Source organism: Schistocerca piceifrons, chromosome 4 (genome assembly GCF_021461385.2).
Source record: "Schistocerca piceifrons isolate TAMUIC-IGC-003096 chromosome 4, iqSchPice1.1, whole genome shotgun sequence".
Lineage (NCBI taxonomy): Eukaryota > Metazoa > Arthropoda > Insecta > Orthoptera > Acrididae > Schistocerca > Schistocerca piceifrons.
The window spans coordinates 510,658,759-510,680,691 of NC_060141.1; the positions used below are offsets into that span (position 1 = coordinate 510,658,759).

At 37.3% G+C, this 21,933-nt stretch overlaps 1 protein-coding gene across 2 annotated transcripts in view; it reads right to left on the reverse strand.

Annotated features, from left to right (window-relative positions):
* Nucleotides 1-399: 399 nt before the first annotated feature.
* LOC124794986 (probable proline--tRNA ligase, mitochondrial) overlaps nt 400-21,933 on the reverse strand; it is a 107,885-nt gene continuing 86,351 nt past the window's right edge. The window contains exons 7-8 of one of the 2 annotated variants that reach the window (XM_047258731.1): nt 12,698-12,913; nt 400-1,595 (exon numbers count right to left, since the gene is read on the reverse strand). In XM_047258731.1, the coding sequence (XP_047114687.1) occupies nt 1,263-1,595; nt 12,698-12,913 (549 nt within the window). In that variant the 3' untranslated portion in view covers nt 400-1,262. The remainder of the gene's footprint in view (nt 1,596-12,697; nt 12,914-21,933) is intronic. The other variant, XM_047258730.1, reaches the window with a different exon arrangement.

Below are 21,933 nucleotides of genomic sequence, written 5' to 3' on the forward strand. Positions count from 1 at the left end.
TTTAGAACAGCAAATGGTGGGACAGAATTACCTGCATTTTTGAGAAAATTTATTTGTTGAACACCTTGAGGATGTAACTTTGGCCACATGGACTGCGATGTAGCTTCCAGCATGACAGACTTCCTCCACATCTTACCACACGTATGAGGGAACATGTCAGCCGTATCTACCCGAATCACTAGATTGGTCATGGTAGTACAATTAACAGGTCACCAAGATTGCCAGACCTTAAACCTTTAGGTTTTTGTTTATGGGTTTGGATGAAGTCAGAGATGTACAAACAGAAGTTGAATATGCAAGATGAGCACATTAATTGTAAACTGTACAATAGCTGTAATGTAACATGTATGACAATGCTTAGAGGTGAATATGTTAAAAATACGTATTTTTCAATTGATAATTTGTAAAGCAAATGTTGTCATGTTCACCAACTATTGTACATGAGTTCATGCGTAAATCTGAGAATATATTAAATAACACAGAAAATAAATAACAATGTACATTAAATGTGTTCTACCTTGGAAACCATTAGGAATAGGGCACATGTTCATATGCAGTTTTATGCTTCAAATGACCATTCCTCCCAGGACACCCTGCATGTATGTGGAGTTTAGTAGATGCTCAGAAATATTTTGAAAATTTGGGGTGCATGTTTCAATTCACATCTGATAATTTCCACAGATTAACATCTTAAATGCTTAGGGCTCTTAAGAGTCTCCTTAATTTATGTCACTTGCATTAAATTATACCTACTGGCCCCTCAGAATAACCCAAATTCATCAGCTGGCTATGTGTCTATAACCTACTGTGCTTTGTAAACACTGTAAATTTAATTAACTTGTAGTTATGATTTTTTTTTCTAAGTGTTAAATAGGTGTATGTGTATTGTTGAAGAAAAACATTTTATTGTCTGGCGTGATATTAGACATATGCTAAATAAATAATAAATATGAAATTATCATCATTTTGTTCATATATGTGATATGAAACAGAACAAACTTTATACACTTCTCACCCACTGACTTGAACTGTAAACTGTATGTCCTGACTCCTCCATGTGTGGCAAGATTTAAAACAAATTAAAATGAAAAATGTAACTGTAGATGAAGGATAAATTGGTAATTTGAGGTGGATAAATTTTTTTACTTATCCAATAAATAAATATAGCTGTTTGCTCATATAAATATATTTTTATTTTCACAGTGGGCATAAATTAAGTTTGATGTGATTATTCACAACAACTTTTAAGAAAATTTAGTGAATTATACACTGGAAGAAACGGAAACTTGCATTTCTGAAATGGTATCTCCTTTCACCCTCTCCTGTATAAACTTGATCAGATCAGGAAGAGGAAGTGATATTTCCATATTACTCAAAACATCATGTACTTCAAAGCATGGTGGTGTACCAACTGCCTTTTTACCCACAATAATTATAAATGGGAATCCACTTTTTCGTCCTTCCATTAACCTCCTTCCAATTGTTAAATGACATCTGTCATCTATCACAACATCATTTTTGAATAATTCTAAAGAATTGATTGCATCATATAATTCTTCAGACAAATATGTTGTAAAACTTTCTTTACTGCCCTCCTGAAACACACAAACAGTAAATATTACAAATGTGTATACAGATAAAGGATAAAGTATGTGAAACATCACTGTTGTAGAATATAAACTGGAAAATTCAGAATCACTCCTGGTTAAAGAGCTGAAGCTACTTCATAAAATTATAAACACTAAAAAATTGCAATTATGAAGATACAAACAAACTGGCTAGTACTTATCCATAGAAGATGCACTTCCTAGTATTGCCAATAGAAACACTTAAAATGGAAGCAACTCATCCTAGTTTTTGGACCTATACATTTCTTTTTCAATGGTAAATTGGGGAAGCTTGGAAATGGCCAGGAGGAAGGTGGGGAGTCAGTAGGGGGCGGGGGCAGGGGCAGAAAGCAGTGTGGTGGCCTGAATGGTTGTCTTTGTGTGTGTGCGTAGTTAAGTGGAAGCTAGTAGGCTGTAGGGTGACAAAAGGTGAAGTATCCTATGAAGCAATTGTGAAACCTAGTGTGAGGCTTAGGGTTTACCATATTTCAGCCACTCAGCCTGGATGGAAGGACGGAGTCACGAGAAAAAGTTTTGTATGCTGAAGAGTCTGATTCCCAAGACCAGATACCACAGTAGTGGAGACTGCCTGCAAAGAGGAGGGTGCTGACAGTGGTCTGCCTATGCATCATAAAAAACGTGGAACTCAGTTCGAATACAATTTCAGGTTTTGGTAATATCTTTTTGGACAGATTTGGACGGAATGTTTGAAGTGAGGAATGATTATAGGGGAGAGAAGAATTGTCCTGGAACTGTTCCAGGAAAGGTTAGTTTAATGCTCACGCTGTCAGATGTGAGTAGGACTGTGTGGTAAAGTAGTATTTCTAATTGAATGTACGGGTGAATAAGAAGAGATCATTAACTAGGAAGTGTGATTGAATGTGAACAAGTGGTGAGGCATCTCTGCAAAACATTTCTCTCTGTAGCCAGCAGGGATATGCCCAAGAGGTTTCAGCATTGTCACAATTTTCCCCAAGTGAAATTCCCTGATTTCCAGACAAGTTTTGGCCTTTTTCCCTCACAAATTTTGAGATCTCAAGGATAAGTTATGGTACAAGAAACAATAGTGCATACGGAAAAAAAAAACCTTACAAGCAGATGTCGTTTCCTGATGTGAGCAAAAATCTTAAGCACTAACGTCAACATCTTTTGTAATGAACTGCCTTCATATGGAGAAAAGAAGCCAAATGGTATATGTTTTTCATTAAGGCCATTGATGTTATTTTATTCTGATAAAACAAAACACACATTTGGTGACAAAAATACCCATTTCCTTGGAGTCGCAAGATGGATTTAAAATACCTTTGCTGATTTTCGAAATAACCTCAGAAAAAAGTAAGCCTCTTGAAAGAAGTGTATAAGGTGGAGAAAAATTGTGTAAACTGTCACTGCAGGTAACAGCCAATAAAATGTTGATTCTACTACATTTGTTACTGTCGGTTATTACCCACTGTGTTATATCTATTAATTTGGAGGTATTGTGTGGTTTTCTTTCGAGAAATATATGAGTGCATATGATACAAACCACCAACAACTGACATAATTTTCTTCTTCTTACTGTCCATACTTTTTAACATATAAACTACTTTTCAAGTGCCAAAATGTACTAGAACAAATAAAATGTGTATGAAACGCCACACTGTACAATGTGCATGTGATGAGGCAGTCACGATTCCTGAAATCCATCACCCATAGTCTCTGGCGTGCTGAGAAGTACTACAGTTCTGGGTCCACGGATAAACCATGAAAATACACTGCATTGTGCCACACAAAAACAGACCCAGCCTGCGGACAGATCGGTGAGACTAGATCCAATGGGCAGGGCCTGCACATTAGTGGGACCATATGGCTTCAGATCGGCAGGCCCGATTCATTACAGATTCCTGCAGAAACGGCCTCTGGTTTTGACCCATCATGGAAATCCACTCATGGTCAGCTATTCACAAGCCTCAGACAGCATGTTGAAGAAATGAGACCATGGTGATCAATCCATGCAACAGATAACTTGTTCAAATATTCTGAGAATCAATAATAAATGAGGATACGTTGCAACTCACCATAATGATGATTGCTGAGCCACAGACAGGCATGTAGGAAAGACAATCACACTCACAACTAAATTTTTTAGCCATAGGTTTTGTCCGAAAATGAGAGCACACACACATTCACACAATCACTCAGACACAACTCATGCACACATGACCGCCATCTCTGGCCACTGCGTCTTCAGTCTCTGAGAATCAGATCCAAACAAACCACACCTTATGCCTCCCTGCCTCAGCAGCTGCTAGGCTAGTGGCAAGAAATGGTGGCAGCACTGATGTAAGCTGAGTGGAACGGTAGAAGGGGAGAAGCAGTTGGAATGGGGGAGTAGGGAAGTGGTGCACTTACTCAGCTGCACGCAGTCAGCGATGATGCATGACACCTCAGTAAACAAACCATTTCATTTAGTGTGACAAAAAGGAGATTTTCCCAGTTTTTTCAAATTTCCCTGATAATTTCCTGATTTCCCTGATGTGTTTGAAATTCCCCGACTTCCAGAACCTATGACAGCCCTGAGTTTAGAACTGAAGGCAGGCTGGGATTGAGAGGTAGTGTTGTGATTATAGGTCTCATTGAGATGGGCTGATAGATGTGGTATGAATGGAAGGTACAGCAAAGAAGCCAAGCTGGGTTTGTTGTTAGGAGCAGGAAAATGATGTGTATGGTAGGTGCAGGGAGAAGAGGTATTTTATAAGGGGAATGTTTACACAGAATTCATCTGCCACTGATACATCTGCCACTGTCTCTCACCAGTGTACATCTTACACCACATTATACTCCTAAATTGTGCATTTGAAGAACATCCATGGCCAAAGGATTGTTTATGTGGGCTTCCAGGTCATATGACTTCAGTTCTTCTGAGCATTTTGAATGAAATGTACAGGGTGGCCCAGAACTCCACCAGCAAACTTTCAGAGGTTGTTCAGGGGTACTTTCTGAGTATTTTGCTGTAAGGAACCCACAGTCTCTGGAGGCTCATTACAGAGTAATAATGTAATTACGATTTATTCAGATTGTTAGTGCAATCATCCTTGTATCTGTGAAAATACTTTCACAACAGTGAAAAAGCTGGTAATACGCAATCACAAAGTACAGAGTAATGCCACAACCCTCAGATGTAAAAGTACTGTCACCAGTGCATACACAGTTCTTCCATTGCAATCAGTGAAACAATACAGAAGGTGCATGTCACCCAGCTCTTCATCAGTAAACCTATCTGTCGTATCACTGGAAACACATGGGTATACTGCCAGAAAACAAAACCCTAAAGAGAACCAAGCATTACTGAATATTATCTTGAGGGCTATGAGTCAAAGAGGGCATTACTCTTGCAACAGCTGGTACCAGGAGCAAATGGAAACAAGACACACAGAACATACTGTTGATAATTGCACTGTTGTGCACTATTTTCACTGCCATACAGATACAAAGCTAACTGTGACAAGAAAGTAAACAAAATGTAATAACTCTGTAAAAAAAGACAATGTTTTGAATGTCACACTGTTGCTACTGTATCCTTGAAGTCCACACAAAGGCTTAGGCATTGCTTGCAACAAGGAATGGTAGAGGGAAAAGTGAAAGGAATGAGAGGAAGAGTTAGGAAGATTGGAATGATGGACAACATTAGCAAAGAACAAATGTACAAACAGATTATGGAAGATGCTCAGAACAGGATGCAATGGAGAGCCTCCAGTTGTACAGATGTACTTAAGAAGAAGAACAAAGGCATAACACAACACCTGGTTTGTAAACAATGACAAAACATGATGCCAATCTGCTTTAAGAAGTTAGGGATAGCCTTTTTTAATTCTCTAAGCAGTTCAGTTCTACTTCAACCGCATCCCATAATGCTGAAAGTACCGGGTAAGCTTTGAAAATTTTCAGTTCTGCCAACTCTAAATCAAAAGCCGTTTCTAGGCCTGGAGCAAGCAAGGGAGGATATTGAAGATACAAAGAATCCACTTCTGTACATGGAATGGTATTCTGGATGCTTGGAATGAATGCTGGATAGACAACCCAAAGGTTTTATACACATCTAAGCCAACAATATTTTCCATTGAGGGTTCTTCTGCTGTAACAAGACAAAGGGTCCTGGTTACCTGCTTATACATTAACCCCAGAACTATCTAGCCCATTATCAGAATTTCATGATGAGCATAAGTTCACAGCTTAGCTGCTACTGATTTTATGGGTGGAGATCCCAATCAGAGATATGTAGGCTGATTATTATATTAGACTAAGGCCTCAGTATCAAAAAGAAATAAAATGGGGCTACCATGAACTATTGCTGATAGTGTAAGACAGTGTAATGCTACCCTGGACCCTGTGATGTTGTTTATTTGCACTGAAGGATCTGATTCTTGACAGGGCAACTGGCTCTAAAAAATTTTTCCAATATGACCTTGGTGAAGACACTGTCAACAGATGTTACTATAACGTAGGAAATTATGTCTAGCATATTCATAAAAGCAATCAGGATAACTGGGCTGCAGGCAGGCCAAGCCGTGTTTATTGCTAAGAGGAGGAAGGTGTCGCATGTTGTAGCTGTGGGAAAGGGGGGGTTAGCAACACCATTTTTGATGAATTTGATTAACATGGTGGAGAGCTTTGTCAAGTGGTGGAGCCATTTGATTCACATTTCTGGCTGGCTTCAAAAAGAATTGTACTTAGTATGCTCAAAGATCCAGAAGCAGAAAAGCTATTATGGTGCTGGGTTTCATACTTATCTGGTTCACTGGGAGCTGCTCCACTGCCAACTACACTGCATTACATTTCTGCAGTTTCACCAACCAAAAAAATCAAGGCTGCGATGCATTTGCCAACTGAGATGACACTTCGATAGCTCAATGTCCATTGAAATGGAAGACTGAGCTGCATGAAAAATTTCAGAAGTCCCAGCAACATGTAAAACTTCAGACAAAGAAGGACTTGACTGTTGTAACACTTGAGCATGCACTTCATTGTCTGGTGACATTCTAATTACCATGCCAGGCACTAATGTTTCTGAGTATGACTGTCAACAAGAACATGTAAGCTTGCATTTCTACTCAGGCATTGTAAGTTTGTGATCGATGATGAAAAACTAAATAAGTGGCCAAGACAGATATTTTTGTAGCAATATGTTCACTTAAAAGGGAGTGAATGTTGGTAAGGGGCAGTACTAGTGGGTCACACAAAGGGACATAATAAGAGTTATGGGATTGTAGATAACAGAAACACTCAATGCCAGTAGGGGCACTTAATGTCATTTGCTTGGAACTCAAGTGCTACATGATTCTGATACACTTCCCAGTCCTTCTGAGCTTCACTGAATGTCTGGAAAGCTGGGATTGCCAAGAGCAATTATAAATGTGCCAGATCTGTCAACTTTGAACTGCTGCTTAATCTGTCATTTTCAAAGCTGTGTAATCTACTGGTCTATCATAGTTCAAATACACATCAAAAACAGCCTGACAAGTCCTATTCTGGTATGAGGTGGGTTGCAGTTCCAAAAAATCTTAGCAGCACTGATGTAAGTACACCTTTCCAAAAACAAATATTTTACTAATCACAACTTACCTACAATTGAATCACAGAAGGTAACAGTTCCTTCCTCTTCCGGAAATACACAAAACAAAAGACTTCTGGAGGTCAACACAGAACATTTAATGTTTATTGAACAATTCACACATTGGTGCTTGAGAACACTGTTTGTAGGTTTGTCTAGGAAACATTTAGAAATGAACCACATTTTCAGTGCACCCATATGCTATCAGTTCATTCACTGCAAATACAGTGGTCAGCTGAATGGTGAGCAAGGACAGCCCTGCATTATGCAGAAAGACAAATCCGTGCTAGCCAAATGTCATTGGTAGGTAACAACAGAGACCAAATCTCAGTTTAGCAGAAAACCACAAAGCGAAGGGCCATTACCAATAAATACAATGAATAGTTTGCTGTAAACACCAGCTATTCAACACATGAGGCTATGGCAATCTGCAGCAGCCCATAAATGTGCCGTGGGTGTTTTTGCCAAGTGATCTGGAACCTGTGGGTGTATCCTTCCACACCATGCCTAGCAATATCACTAGATATGCATAATTATATCAACTGATACATCAATACACCCAGCAGGATTACAAGAATATCTATCTGTAAATATGTGACATAAATTGGAGCAGATTTTATAGTTTCTTTCTGGTATTGACCTATCTTCTTAGGTTTTGAAACATGTTAATGTCTAAACTCAATTTTAAAACCTTCTTCAAAATTATGTTTTACACTTACATTGAGCTTTATTAATGTCATTATGTATTATGTGTTGCAACTCATGCTTCAAAAATAAACTAAGTCAAATGTGCCTAAATAAACTTTTAACAGTTCCTTTATTATCACAAAAATGACCTCACAAATAAAGGAAATCCAAACAAATCTGTTAAAATAAATGTAAAAAATTTAACACTTTTATATATCTGTGGAAATTTTATGAACCCCGAAGAAGAAAAGTTAATTCTATACTGTATTGTTTAAGGTTTAACCAAAATAATAAATGTTGCTGAAACTCTCATACATTACATAACCTGGCTCCAGCTGCCAGAGACTGTGGTCATGTGTGAGTTGTGTTTGTGTTTGTGTGCACACGCGTGTGTGTGCTGTCTATTTTTAAAAACGATCATGTAGGCCGAGAGCTAACTTTCTGACAGTCTTTTCATTGTGCCTTTTTGTAACACAGCATCTACGCTATCTACATCTACGTGATTACTCTGCTATTCACAATGAAGTGCCTGGCAGAGGGTTCAATGAACCACTTTCAAGCCGTCTCTCTACCAATCTACTCTTGAATGGCGTGTGGGAAAAATGAGTACTTAAATTTTTCTGTGTGAGTCCTGATTTCTTTTATTTTATTGTGATGATAATTTCTCCCCACATAACTGGGTGCCAACAGAATGTTTTTACAATTGGAGAAGAAAACTGGTGATTGAAATTTCATGAGAAGATCCCATTGCAATGAAAAACGCCTTTGTTTTAATGATTGCCACTCCAATTCACGTATCATGTCTGTGGCACTACCTCCCCTATTTCACAATAATACAAAATGAGCTGCCCTTCTTTCAACTCTTTCAATGTCATCTGTCAATCCTACCTGATGTGGACCACACACTGCACAGCAATACTCCAGGATAGGGCGGACAAGCATGGTGTAAGCAGTCTCTTTAGTAGACCTGTTGCACCTTCTAAGTATTCTGCCAATGAATCACAGTCTTTGGTTTGCTCTACGCACAACATTATCTATATGATAGTTCCAATTTAAGTTATTTGTTAACTGTAGTCCCTAAGTATATAGGTGGTTTGTGTGACTTATCGCGTAATTGAAATTTAGCGCAGATTTCTTTTAGTACTCACATGAATAACATCACACTTTTCTTTATTCAGGGTCAATTGCCACTTTTCGCACCATACAGATATCTTATCCAAATCATTTTGCAATTAATTTTTCATCTGATGAGTTTACAAGACAGTAAATGACAGTATCATCCGCAAATAATCTAAGAGGGCTAGTCATATTGTCTCCTATATCGTTAATATAGATCTGGAACAATAGAGGACCTATAGCAATTCCTTGAGGAATGCCAGATATTACTTATGTTTTAGGCGATGACTTTCTGTCTATTACTACAAACTGTAACCTTTCTGACAGGAAATAACAAATCCAGTCACACAACTGAGGCGATATTCCATAGGCACGCAGTTTGGTTAGAAGACCCTTGAGAGTAACAGCGTCAAAAGCCTTCTGGAAATTTAAAAATATGGAATCAATTTGACATACCCTGTCAACAGCAGTCATTATTTCATGAGTATAAAGAGCTAGCTGTGTTTCACATAAGAATGATATTTTCTGAATTCGTGCTGACTATGTATCAATAAATCATTTTCTTCGAGGTAATTCACAATGTTCGAACACAGTTTATGTTCCAGAACCCTACTGAAAATTGACATTAGTGATATGGGCCTGTAATTCAGCGGATTATTCCTATTTCCCTTTTTCGGTATTGGTGTGACTTGAGCAATTTTCAGGTCTTTAGGAATAGATCTTTCTATGAGTGAGCAGTTGTATATAACTGCTAAATATGGAGCTATTGTATCAGCATACTTTGAAAGGAACCTGACCGATATACAATCTGGACTGGAGGCCTTGCTTTTATGACATGATTTAAGCTGCTTTGCTACATTGAGGATATCCATTCTATGTTTGTCATCTTGGCAGTTGTTCTTGATTGGAATTCAGGAATATTTACTTTGTCTTCTTTGGTGAAGGAGTTCTGGAAAACCGTGTTTAATAACTCTCTTTTAGTAGCACTGTCATCAGTGACTTCACCTTTGTTATTGCACTGTGAAAGTACTGATTGCGTCTTGCCACTGGTGCGCTTTATGTATGACCAGAATCTCTTTGGGTTTTCTGCCAGATTCCTAGACACAGTTTCGTTGTGGTAATTATTAAAAGAATTTTGCATTGAAGCACGTGCTGTATTTCAAATTTCTGCAAAACTTTGCCAATCTTGGGGATTTTTCATTATTTTAAATTTGGTGGGCCTTTTTCATCGATTATAATTTGTGAGTAGGGTACGTATGTGAAATGAGACTCAAGTTTTCTTTGAACTGTTCAGCAACTATATCATCTGAGTTGGGGTGTCGGTAAAATGATCCAATTAATAAACTTCCTGGCAGATTAAAACTGTGTGCCCGACCGAGACTCGCACTCAGGACCTTTGCCTTTCGTGGGCAAGTGCTCTACCATCTGAGCTACCAAAGCATGACTCATGCCCGGTCCTCACAGCTTTACTTCTGCCAGTATCTCGTCTCCTACCTTCCAAACATTACAGAAGCTCTCCTGCGAACCTTGCAGAACTAGCACTCCTGAAAGAAAGGATACTGCGGAGACATGGCTTAGCCACAGCCTGGGGGATGTTTCCAGAATGAGATTTTCACTCTGCAGTGGAGCGTGCGCTGATATGAAACTTCCTGGCAGATTAAAACTGTGTGCCTGACCAACACTCGAACTCAGGACCTTTGCCTTTCGCAGGCAAGTGCGCTACCATCTGCGCTACCGAAGCACGACTCACGTCCGGTCCTCACAGCTTTACTTCTGCCAGTATCTTGAGTCTCAGTTGGGCACACAATTTTAATCTGCCAGGAAGTTTCATATCAGCGCACACTCCGCTGCAGAGTGAAAATTTCATTCTGGAATAGTTTAGTCCGATTGTCAAGTATAACCTCTACCCATACCATTTCACAGGAACTATGTACTTCAATTTCACTACGAGATAAACTACTTCTGACACCAATAAATACTCCACCACCAACTGTATTTAATCTATCCTTTCTGAACACTGTTAGGTCGTTTGAAATATTTCAGCTGAACTTATTTCTGGGTTTAGCCAGCTTGCTGTACCTGTGGTTTCCTGAGACCTTCTGACCCAAAATGCTTCCCAGTCCCTTCCACACAGCCCCCACTACCCATGTAGTCACTTCCTGTATGTAGTGGACTCCTATATGGTGAACAGCAACTATCCTTTTCATTATATGTTTACATTCCATCCTGGATTTTCCAGTGTTCAAGTTTTGAAAAGGCTATTTTGATGAAAAATGGAAAGGTAAGAATAAGGAGAAGAGGAAAGGGGGACTGGGCAATAGTTTGTGTAGATTATGAAACCAAGTACTACATGGAGAAGGAAAGAAAAAAGAGATCCAGATAATGATGAAGGTGAAACAACTGTAATTCTCTCTGAAGTTCCAAGAATGGGCTGTTGGCAAACACAAGTCTAAGATAAGTGATGCACTCTTGATTCAGCAGCTAATGAGATGACATCCTTTTATGATTGAAATACTCGTAAAAGTCATCCTTCTAGACCATGTAGGTTGGAAGTTGTTACAATGAAATTCCAGTATCAAATAGTTTCAGCAGTATTTAAATAATAGAAATTCAGAAACTCAGAAATCTATGAGAATCATTATGCACTGTTATCTCAAATATCAAAGCAAAATGAAGAATATCCAGATTAGACACTTGTAGAAGAGGGAGGATTATTTAAGTGTCATTATTCATTAATTTTTTCAGTGAAGGAAAAGTTGAGACCACTAACATTTATTTGTTTGTACCAAACCAGTGATTCACATGTTATGAATGCTTGGAAATCACATTCACTGAAGAACATTACACAGAAAAAGATTTTGGAGGAGAAATTATGAATTCACTAGCACTCGAGAAATACACTTCACAAACTGGCACACATGTTTAATTTTTTCAGAACAACAAAAACTTAAGAGAAGTTATTAGAAATGCTTTATTTCCTAAAATGTGTTATGTAGTAGCAAATTTACACAAACTGTAAGTTTCCAACGTTTTGGATTGTATACTGGGAAGAGATTTCATTTTACAGATATAGAAATGAACACACACACACACACACACACACACACACACATGCAAAACCTGCCTGTATGAATATGGTGCCCCAGCTGACTGACTACACTGCAGCAAAATTCTCAGTTTTGTTTATGTATCTGTTCATTACTCAGCAGTTCCACTATTTGATTAGTTATTACCTTTAATTCTTAACTTATTTATATTTCACCATGAACAATTCAATTACTGTTTATCTTTGTCTGATGACATAACAGGTACGTTATTATTCAGTGAAACATAAAACAACATTTTAAAAATGTGACTGTAAGGGCTAAAGATACGGGAAGCACTGACAATTCCTACAACTGCCCACCAGTATGTGTGAATGCTGTTGGGGAATGTATCAACATCTGGCTTGCTACCCACCTGTACGTGGTAGTCTGTCAGAAGACAAGTAGAGTACTAGCTGCTGACAAGAGGAAGAAATCAGTCTATCCTGAATCAGAAATAACGGCCTGGTATAGTAAATATGATTATGTAACATGTTTTTTGTCATAAACATTACTTGCTCAGTATATGTGTACTTATGGTCTATATAAGAGTGCAATGGTTACCATCGGGTAATTATGTGAACCTAGTACAAGATCCCTTCATAATTACCTACCTTTGGTGGTATGATTAAAGTTCTGAATGGAGCTAAGGAAAAGGGTAATCTAATTTCTGATGACGAAGACAGAGATTCAATAACAGCTGCTAGAATTCTTGTAAGCCCCAGGCCAAAGCACCCCATCTGCAAAATTCCGTTGGTACCATCTGATGTCTGGAATACTGCTTTTAGTGGAGCTGAATATCTTGTACCAAGCAAGAATGTATGGCCCACCTGGAACAAACGAATATTATATAAACCATCAAGAAACTGGCACTATATTTTATATGGGTGACATGGAGACAAGTAGATGCTGTAAAACAATGTGATCATGGTCATAATATAAGAATTTTTTTTCTGTATGCAAGAAAATTGACCAAATAAAGGATAATATTAGATTCTGTGGTAACTAAAAACAAACTTCATCTTGAAAATGGCAAAACAGTTACAACTGTGACTATCAGGCAATTCACAATTCAAGAATCAATAAAAGCCACTTTCAGGCATTAAATGCCTTTTTTCTTTTAATATACAATGCTCATTAATGCCAGTGACACCAACATTATATGCTCATAAACATTTCAGTACACTTTTACAGTGGATTTAAACTGCTTCCTTGTCTGTTATAAAAATATTCTTAAATTGTTAAATTTTCACAATTTACAATGAGCTTTGAAGATATTTGCATAAAGAGGGAGACACATAATTGGTTCTAAATATTCACAGCTTGCTTTGTGTACTACATTACTTGCATAACATTTCTATTCATTGTTTTTCACATCAAGACTGACATCCACATAATATGTCGAAGATGGGCAAAAATAATAAGCAGCTTCATATATTTTCTTTAAGTTCTAATTCCAGATATCATGCACTAAATTAGTGTAATGCACTAATGAAAATTGAAAAAAAAAAAAGAAAAAGACTGTGATCATGAGTAAAAGGGAATAGTACATCCAGAAATTATGTTACAGAAATCAAGCATCATTCCACTCTTAAATTTCATAATAAAGTTGAAAATCTTCTTACTTACCAAACTTGATATTAACATAATATCAGGCTAAGAACTTTGTTATAGTTACTCAAATTGACCTCAAACCATTAGGTTGGTGCATAAATTCACAGAGTTTTTGTTTTGCATGTTGATATTCTGGTAGATATGAGTTTATTTATCGATTGCCATTATTTGTATGTAGTTTACTGTTGCTATTTCAGTTTACATGTTGTCATTTGGAGATAGTGAGTGGAGCTGTAGATGCCAGAAAAAGGAGTGCCAAGGGAAGAAATCAGAACATTTCTAACAGATTTTCTGCTTGAGTTCAATAGAGAGGTGGCAGCAGTGGTGGTAGCCAGAAATACTTGCGCCATGTATGAGGACAGAGTATGACAAGAAAATGATATTCCAATTTTAGGGAGGATTGTTTTGACATTAGTGACTCTCCACATGCAGGAAGACTTCCGGTCTTTGAAGAAGATCATTTGAATTAATTAATCCACAATGATTCACATCAATGCACTTGAGGACTGGCAGATGTGATTAACTGTGATCATTTCACCAACACACCACATTTTCATGCAATGAGAAAGGTTCAGAAATCATGTGTAGGGGTACTGCATGCTGTAAGCCAAAATGAGAAAAATCAGTGGGTGGCAGCATGTGCATCTCCGCTTGCTCATCATCAATTGGCTCGTGAACAACACTGACCATTCCTATCTATTTTACATTGTTACTGGTGGTGAGGCATGGTGTCTTTATGCTAAGTTAAGGAAAAGACAGGAATGGTTGAGCCCAAACAAAGCAACAACTCCCCATGCAAAGTCTTGCGCACATCCATAAAAGATAATATTATGCATCTGGTGGGACAAGGGTGGTGTGATTTAAAAATTGCTGCCCTGAAGTGTAATTATCACTGTTGACACTTATTTTCGAAAACTGAGACATCCTGCACACACAAACCAAGAACAATGACCAGAATACTGAATGAAGTGATACTCTCCATGATAGTAAACCCCCCCTCCCCGCGTTCTGCTTGACTGACAAGAAAAATACTATACAGGATTTGTGTTTAGTAGTCATTCCACACCCGCATCATGCAACTGATCTTGTGCCATCATTTTTTCACTTTTTCCACTCTCTATCAAAAAATCTTCTACGAACTTCCTTCCTGGATGAAAATACACTCTGAACATGGCTCAACAGGTTCTTCACGTCAAAACCATGCGATTCCTATAGTCACAGAATCGAAAAGTTACCCCAGCATTGGCAAACTGTTGCAAATAGTGAAAGCAAATATATTATTGGTGACTAAACTCTTTGTTATATGTATCTATTGTGTTTAATAAAATTTTGAAAATGATCAATGTTATCCTTGAGAATACTATACATACAGGACATTTCACCCTGTTATGAGCACACATCATTAAGTCACTCAAATTAAGAACACAGAAATTTCAGTGATTTTTTATGTTTGTACATGTCTCAGATGGAGAGACTATAGCTGTAGTCCTGAGACCATAGATTAAATATAAATGACTGTAACTGAGTGAAATTTCAGAGGTAATTAAAGTGATGAAATTCTTTATCATGCAATTACTCAGTCTTCGACATGCAAGTAATAAAAAAAATAATGTTTTCATGAAGACAATCAACTTGCTTAAAAAACAGAACTGGAAATGTTTTAACTTCTGTGATATAGCAGTGTATTTAAATTATGATCACCATTACTCTGAAGTTCTGAACTGCTGCTTCTTAATTCAACATTCAGACAAACCATGTAGCTCTTCTTTAATGCAGACTTCTTCACTTCTGCAATTTCTCCTGTGCTGAAAGCTGCAAACCTTTTTTTATATATCTTCGACTTTCTAACCAATAATAGAGTGTCCTTCTTCTGAATATGATTCTTCAGTTACAAAAAGTTAATACAGAGTACACAATTTGTGGGCATACATTGATCTGCCATTGCATTGAATCTGCATGATGTGCGCAAATTAAAACTTTGACCCATTTAAATGCTAAGCTTCATTTCCCTTCTGAGAAATCATTCTAATTGTCATAGTATGTGCTGTTCCACAACATGCCTTGCTTCTATGAGCTGGACATATGTTGGTATTTTGTACAATTAATCATAAAAACACAGTGCAGTATTTTAGATTCAAAATTGTTATTTTGAAACTTCCTTTTTGTTACAGGACCAATGTCGCATTGAAACAACAAAACAACTGAACTCTAGATCTTTTACTCTATGCATTTGAAAATGCCATTTGTTTTGAAAAGAAAAATAAAGTTAACACAAAGAACAATTATTTACAGAACTTAAGGTTATGAAGATAAACATAACCCTGGATCTACATCCACATCTACATGACTACTCTGCAATTCACATTTAAGTGCTTGTCAGAGGGTTCATCAAACCACAATCATACTATCTCTCTACCATTCCGCTCCCGAACAGCGCGCGGGAAAAACAAACACCTAAACCTTTCTGTTCGAGCTCTGATTTCTCTTATTTTATTTTGATGATCATTCCTACCTATGTAGGTTGGGCTCAACAAAATATTTTCACATTCAGAAGAGAAAGTTGGCGACTGAAATTCCGTAAATAGATCTTGCCACGACGAAAAACGTCTTTGCTTTAATGACTTCCATCCCAACTCATGTATCATATCTGTCACACTCTCTCCCCTATTACGTGATAATGCAAAACAAGGTGCCCTTTTTTCCACCCTTTCGATGTCCTCCATCAATCCCACCTGGTAAGGATCCCACACCGCGCAGCAATGTTCTAACAGAGGACGAACAAGTGTAGTGTAAGCTGTCTCTTTAGTGGACTTGTTGCATCTTCTAAGTGTCCTGCCAATGAAACGCAACCTTTTGCTCACCTTCCCCACAATATTATCTATGTGGTCTTTCCAACTGAAGTTGTTCGTAATTTTAACACCCAGGTACTTAGTTGCATTGACAGCCTTGAGAATTGTACTATTTATCGAGTAATCGAATTCCAACGGATTTCTTTTGGAACTCATGTGGATCACCTCATACTTTTCGTTATTAGTGTCAACTGCCAACTGCCACACCATACAGCAATCTTTTCTAAATCACTTTGCAACTGATACTAATCTTCGGATGACCTTACTAGATGGTAAATTACAGCATCATCTGCGAACAACCTAAGAGAACTGCTCAGATTGTCACCCTACATCATCTCCTGCCCCCCTCAGTTTGTAAGTCAATTTCTTGAACTTTTCACAGAATTTCACAACTCGACCAAATCGGCTAACGTTCTCTGGTGAGACTGTTGGACGTGCAGCTCATTCTCTAATGAAGTGCTCTGTATGTTATGGTGTTTGAGTTCTTAAGTATGTAGATTGGTCTCAGTGTACCAAGTGAGATATTTGTTGATACATCCTTAATTTTCAGAGTGAAATATTTTGTTTTTTGCTCTAGGACTTCATAGGGCTTTCATAGGGAGGCACTATTTTAGTGTTCATTTTGTCATTCCACACTTTACATGAATTGTATAATTCAGATTTTATTAACAAATGGTGTGTGCTTTATCTTGTGGGGACATTCTGTTGAGCATTTTAAATATAAAAGTGAAAGCTTTCTGAAATAACATTTTATTAATTAATCAGTATGTGCATTAATAACAACTGCATACCCCAGCACACATAATCACCACCTTGATATCAATTTACATATTTCAACATGTCCCTTTAAACTCACATCAACACACAGTATGAAGTCTAAATGTACAGTCACTTCTTCACTTATTTCACAAGGCCACAGTTTCTTGGACATGTTTCATGTCCAGCTTTGCTAAGTGGTTTTGTGAAATCATCGGCTAACATTTCTTTAGAAGGCAGATGTTCAACATTGATATAACACCTGACTCAACATGCTTTCTTATTTTTGATACTTTATATCTATATGCTTGGATCTACAGTTTGTCACTACATTCTTGGCTAACTGAACAGCTCCTTTACTATCACAATATAATGTATGTGACTTTATGACACTGCATGAATCTACCTCCGACATAAGTTGTCTTGACCACAGTAAATCTTGAACAGTTGAGCCCAAGACCATATATTCAGCTACACAAAAAAAGAAAGTGCAGTCGTTTTTTGTTTTCTGCTAGACCACTAAATTAAAGAGTTTTGCTTTTTTTGTGCTTGAACCAGTTACTGAATGTATGTCACTGATTTTATTTCCATAATCTGCATCACTGAAGGTCATTATTTTTCTGTTACCATCTTTAGAAAGTTACAGCTTGAGGCCCATGATTCCCTTTAAATATCTAAATAATCTTTTTACTGACGACCAACAGATCTTTTTAAAACAATGATTATATCCACTAAGGAGATTTACAGTGAAACAGATGTCAGGTGTGGAGATTTAGGACAGATATAGAAGACTTCTTATTGCCTCTTGATTAGGTACAACACTGGTACCACACGATTCGACTGCTTCAAGGTCCAAACCAAGTTCAAGTGGTGTTGACACTGGCTTCGCTTCCCTCATTCCAAATTTCTCCAGAACTTTCTTTTTTGCATAGGATTTCTGGGAAATCCAATTTTTTTCCTTTTTCACAATCCTGTGTAATTTCTGTGCCTCGGCACTGGTTTATCTGTCCTAAATCTTTTATCTCACAAAATCTCTTCAAAGAACTTTTGAATTAATCCAAAACACTTCTGTCATTTGAGAACAATAGCATATATAGACATAAGTTAAGGTGACTGGCTTGGTGCCAACTCTGAGAAAACAGATACATACGAAATCAGTGTTTGATTTGTTCAGTTTCAGTTTTCTTAACACCTCATTAATTTTTTGATTCCAGTTCCTAACAGTCTGCTTATGTCCACAAACAGCTTTCTTCAGCCTCCATACTTTTCCTGGAGTTGCAAAATTTTCTGGTGGAATGACATAAATTTCTTCATTTCAGTCTGCATAGAGATAAGCTGTAGTGCTGTCAACATAGTTGATCTCCAGGTTCTCTCAAGCTGCCATAGATAAGAGATATCTAATAGATGCATGCTCGGCCACTGGTGCCAAAGTTTCCTGATAATCAACAACTTGAATTTGAGTGCATCCTTTTACCACTATGCATGCCTTAAATGTTTCTGGTGTACTGCTACCCCCAGGCTTTATTTTTAATACCCACTTAGTCTTGAGTGGTTTGTCCCCCATGGGTAGTTCTACTTTTTGTAATGTATTATTACAGGTTTTCAAATATCCGTGTCACCTCAGATTTCTTCTTCAAGAAATGAACAGAACAGAGTCTTGAAAAATCACCAATGAATGTGAGAAAATAATGATTTCCACCAACAGACACTGTCTCCATTTGCCCACAAAAATCAGAATTTACTAAGTCTAAGATGTGTTTAGAATACCTTTTGCTAGTTTTGAATGGAAGACATGACTGTTTTCTCATGATGTGCAACTCACATGGATCCTTAGCTACAATATCTTCATTTAGTCCCATTGAAACCTTTGACAACTTCAGCACAATTTTGCAATTCTCTTTTGTATAGTAGCACTGTTTCATTTCACTTGTATTCAAGCAATAGATGACACTTTTAGGCATTGATTCGACATTAAGTTCACCTTCTGCATCATAGATGAATCCAATTTTTTTGTTAAAAGTAACTTTATGCCCTTTGCTTACAATTGTACTGACTGAAGCAAATTTACAGCCGAGTTTTGGATGTGAATGATGTCAGATGCTTCTACTTCTACTGTTTTATCATTGGTATGGAAGGTCAGATAAACACTTCTAGTAGTCTCTTGTGCTAAGCCATCACCTCCCACGCTGGTCTCTAACTAATAGAAGGCTTGACATTTTGAAGCTTCCTTCCATTATTAGTGACATGAGTCGAGGCACAGGAATCTAAATACCATATATTCTTTCAAGAGACTGTTTAACATCAGCTGAAAAAAAAAAAAAAGTTTTCTTTTGTTGTGACTGTTTCCTAAATACATATCCATCATCACTATTTTTTGACGAGCTTTCTCCTTTTCTGTCCTTACTAGAACAATATTTAGCAATATGATTCGGTTTGTAGGCCTCTGCTTATTTGCATATAGAGCAGTTTCTTCAAGCCCACTCTATGTGTGGGTTCTGAGTCTTCAAATCCTTTTTCCAAGGCTGTCCATGCTTCTGCTGCCACATTTGTGTTCCTTGTATCAGAATAATTCACCTTATCCATGAAAAGTATAATCCGGGAATGTGCCCTTTTGCCTCTCTTCTTCCAAGAATCCTCCTGTCTCATCAGATCCAAAGGAGAGATTTCAATAACATCCCACAGTTTGTTATGGACCAAATACATTGTCATGGCAAATTTATACATTGAATAATTTTCAAGCCTGATCAACTTTTCAACCACTGGAAGCCCAGTTGGGGCTGGACCACTCATTTTTAGCTTTTAGTGAGAAAAAAATATTGGCAGTCTGCACAAATGAATGATCAGTCATCAAAAAATGAATGATTGGCCCATGCATAACTTCTGAACTGGCTCTGGATTTCTGCGGATGAGTTCGATTTTAACCCTTACTTTCACACCTATGCTGGGATTACCGAAGAATGGGATACAACCTGTTGACTTTGACCAATGATGTCAGAAGTTACCAGCGATGATCTATTGCATATACTTAACAGAAAAGACAATTCCTGAGAAGCAGAGGAATGAAGGACAGAGAAAACAAATGGTAGACATATATCACGTATTCATATTTTGAACATAACGTTAGGTATATTGCTTCTTTGAGTCATAGTATCCTACTCTTCAGTTGACCTATATAGCTCAATTGATGAATGGGATACTAGGGCAAAAAAGAAGGGAAAGAAACGGAAAGAAGTAATGTACTAAGGTAAAGAAAGGGAAAGAAGTAATGTCAGCATGGAATACTTCAGTTGAAAGATACTTGTTGTGTCCTGAAGTTCAGATGATCTTTATGGGTTAACTGCAGTACAAATTTAATGTATGTAAACTTTTTCACCTGATACAAATTTTACAGGTTTTACTTTTTTCACTTCTGCTACTACTGGCATCCTGTTCTTCAATTGATACTAGTACCAGCGAAGGTGACAAGACTTACATATGTAAAATTTTTATCCCACACTTCAGCTAACCTATATAGGTCACCTGAAAAATAGGATACTAATGCTAGCGAAGATGAAAAATCAACATACATAACTTTGGATCCTGTACCTCAGTTGGACTATGCGAAGGTGAATAAAAGCGACATACACAAAATTTGTATCTTCTACCTCAGTTGACCTATATAGACCAACTGAAGTATGAGATACAAATTTTTCAGGTCTTCAATATTAATAGTATTGACTGAAAATTATCATAGTAGTACTAGTGAAGGCAAAAAAATCTACAACAGTAAAATTTGTATCTCATACTAAAGTTGACCTATATAGGTCAACTGAAGAATAGGATAATAATGTTAGCAAAGGTGAAAAACCTGACTTATGTAAAATTTGTATCCCGTACTTCAGTTGAATTGTATATATCAACTGGAGAAGGGGATACTAGTGCTAGCACAGGCAAAAAATAGTGACATACATAACATTTGTATCCCATAGTTCAGCTGACCTATATAGGTCAACTGAAGAAGAGGATACTACCTTCGTAGTTCCACTGAGGGACAACATGCCAATGTTACATATGTGGTTCATTGAAACCTCTGCCGGGACCTTTCTTGTGAATAGCAGAGTAATCACATATATGTAGATGTAGAGGTCACTTTTTTTGTCTTTGCTAGCATTAGAATCCTATTCTTCAGTTGACCTATTTAGGTCAACTGAAGTACGGGATACAAGTTTTTCATATGTCAGTCTTTTTGCTTTCAATAGTACTAATATCAACTGACAAGTACCATGACAATACTAGTGCTAGTGAAGGTGAAAAAAAGTGACAACTGTAAAATTTGTATTCCATGCTGCAGTTGATGAATCCTGCTTCAAGTCTTCCATATTCATAGCTGGAGATAAATCCAAATGAAAATCAAAAAGCAAAAATTGTCCCGAATGAAAAACAATTCTTCCAAAACATCTCAAACTCATTAAGAATGAAAATAAGTGCCGAATGAACTGTGACGAACAAATGATTTAAATTAATACAAGAGATAAGAATCATACACAATACTTTTCTTAAAACACTCATTTATTTTAATTTACAATGATGATACCTCACCACAGAAGATAACCAATTTATTATCTGTTGCTCAGAAATTAGTAAACTAAGAC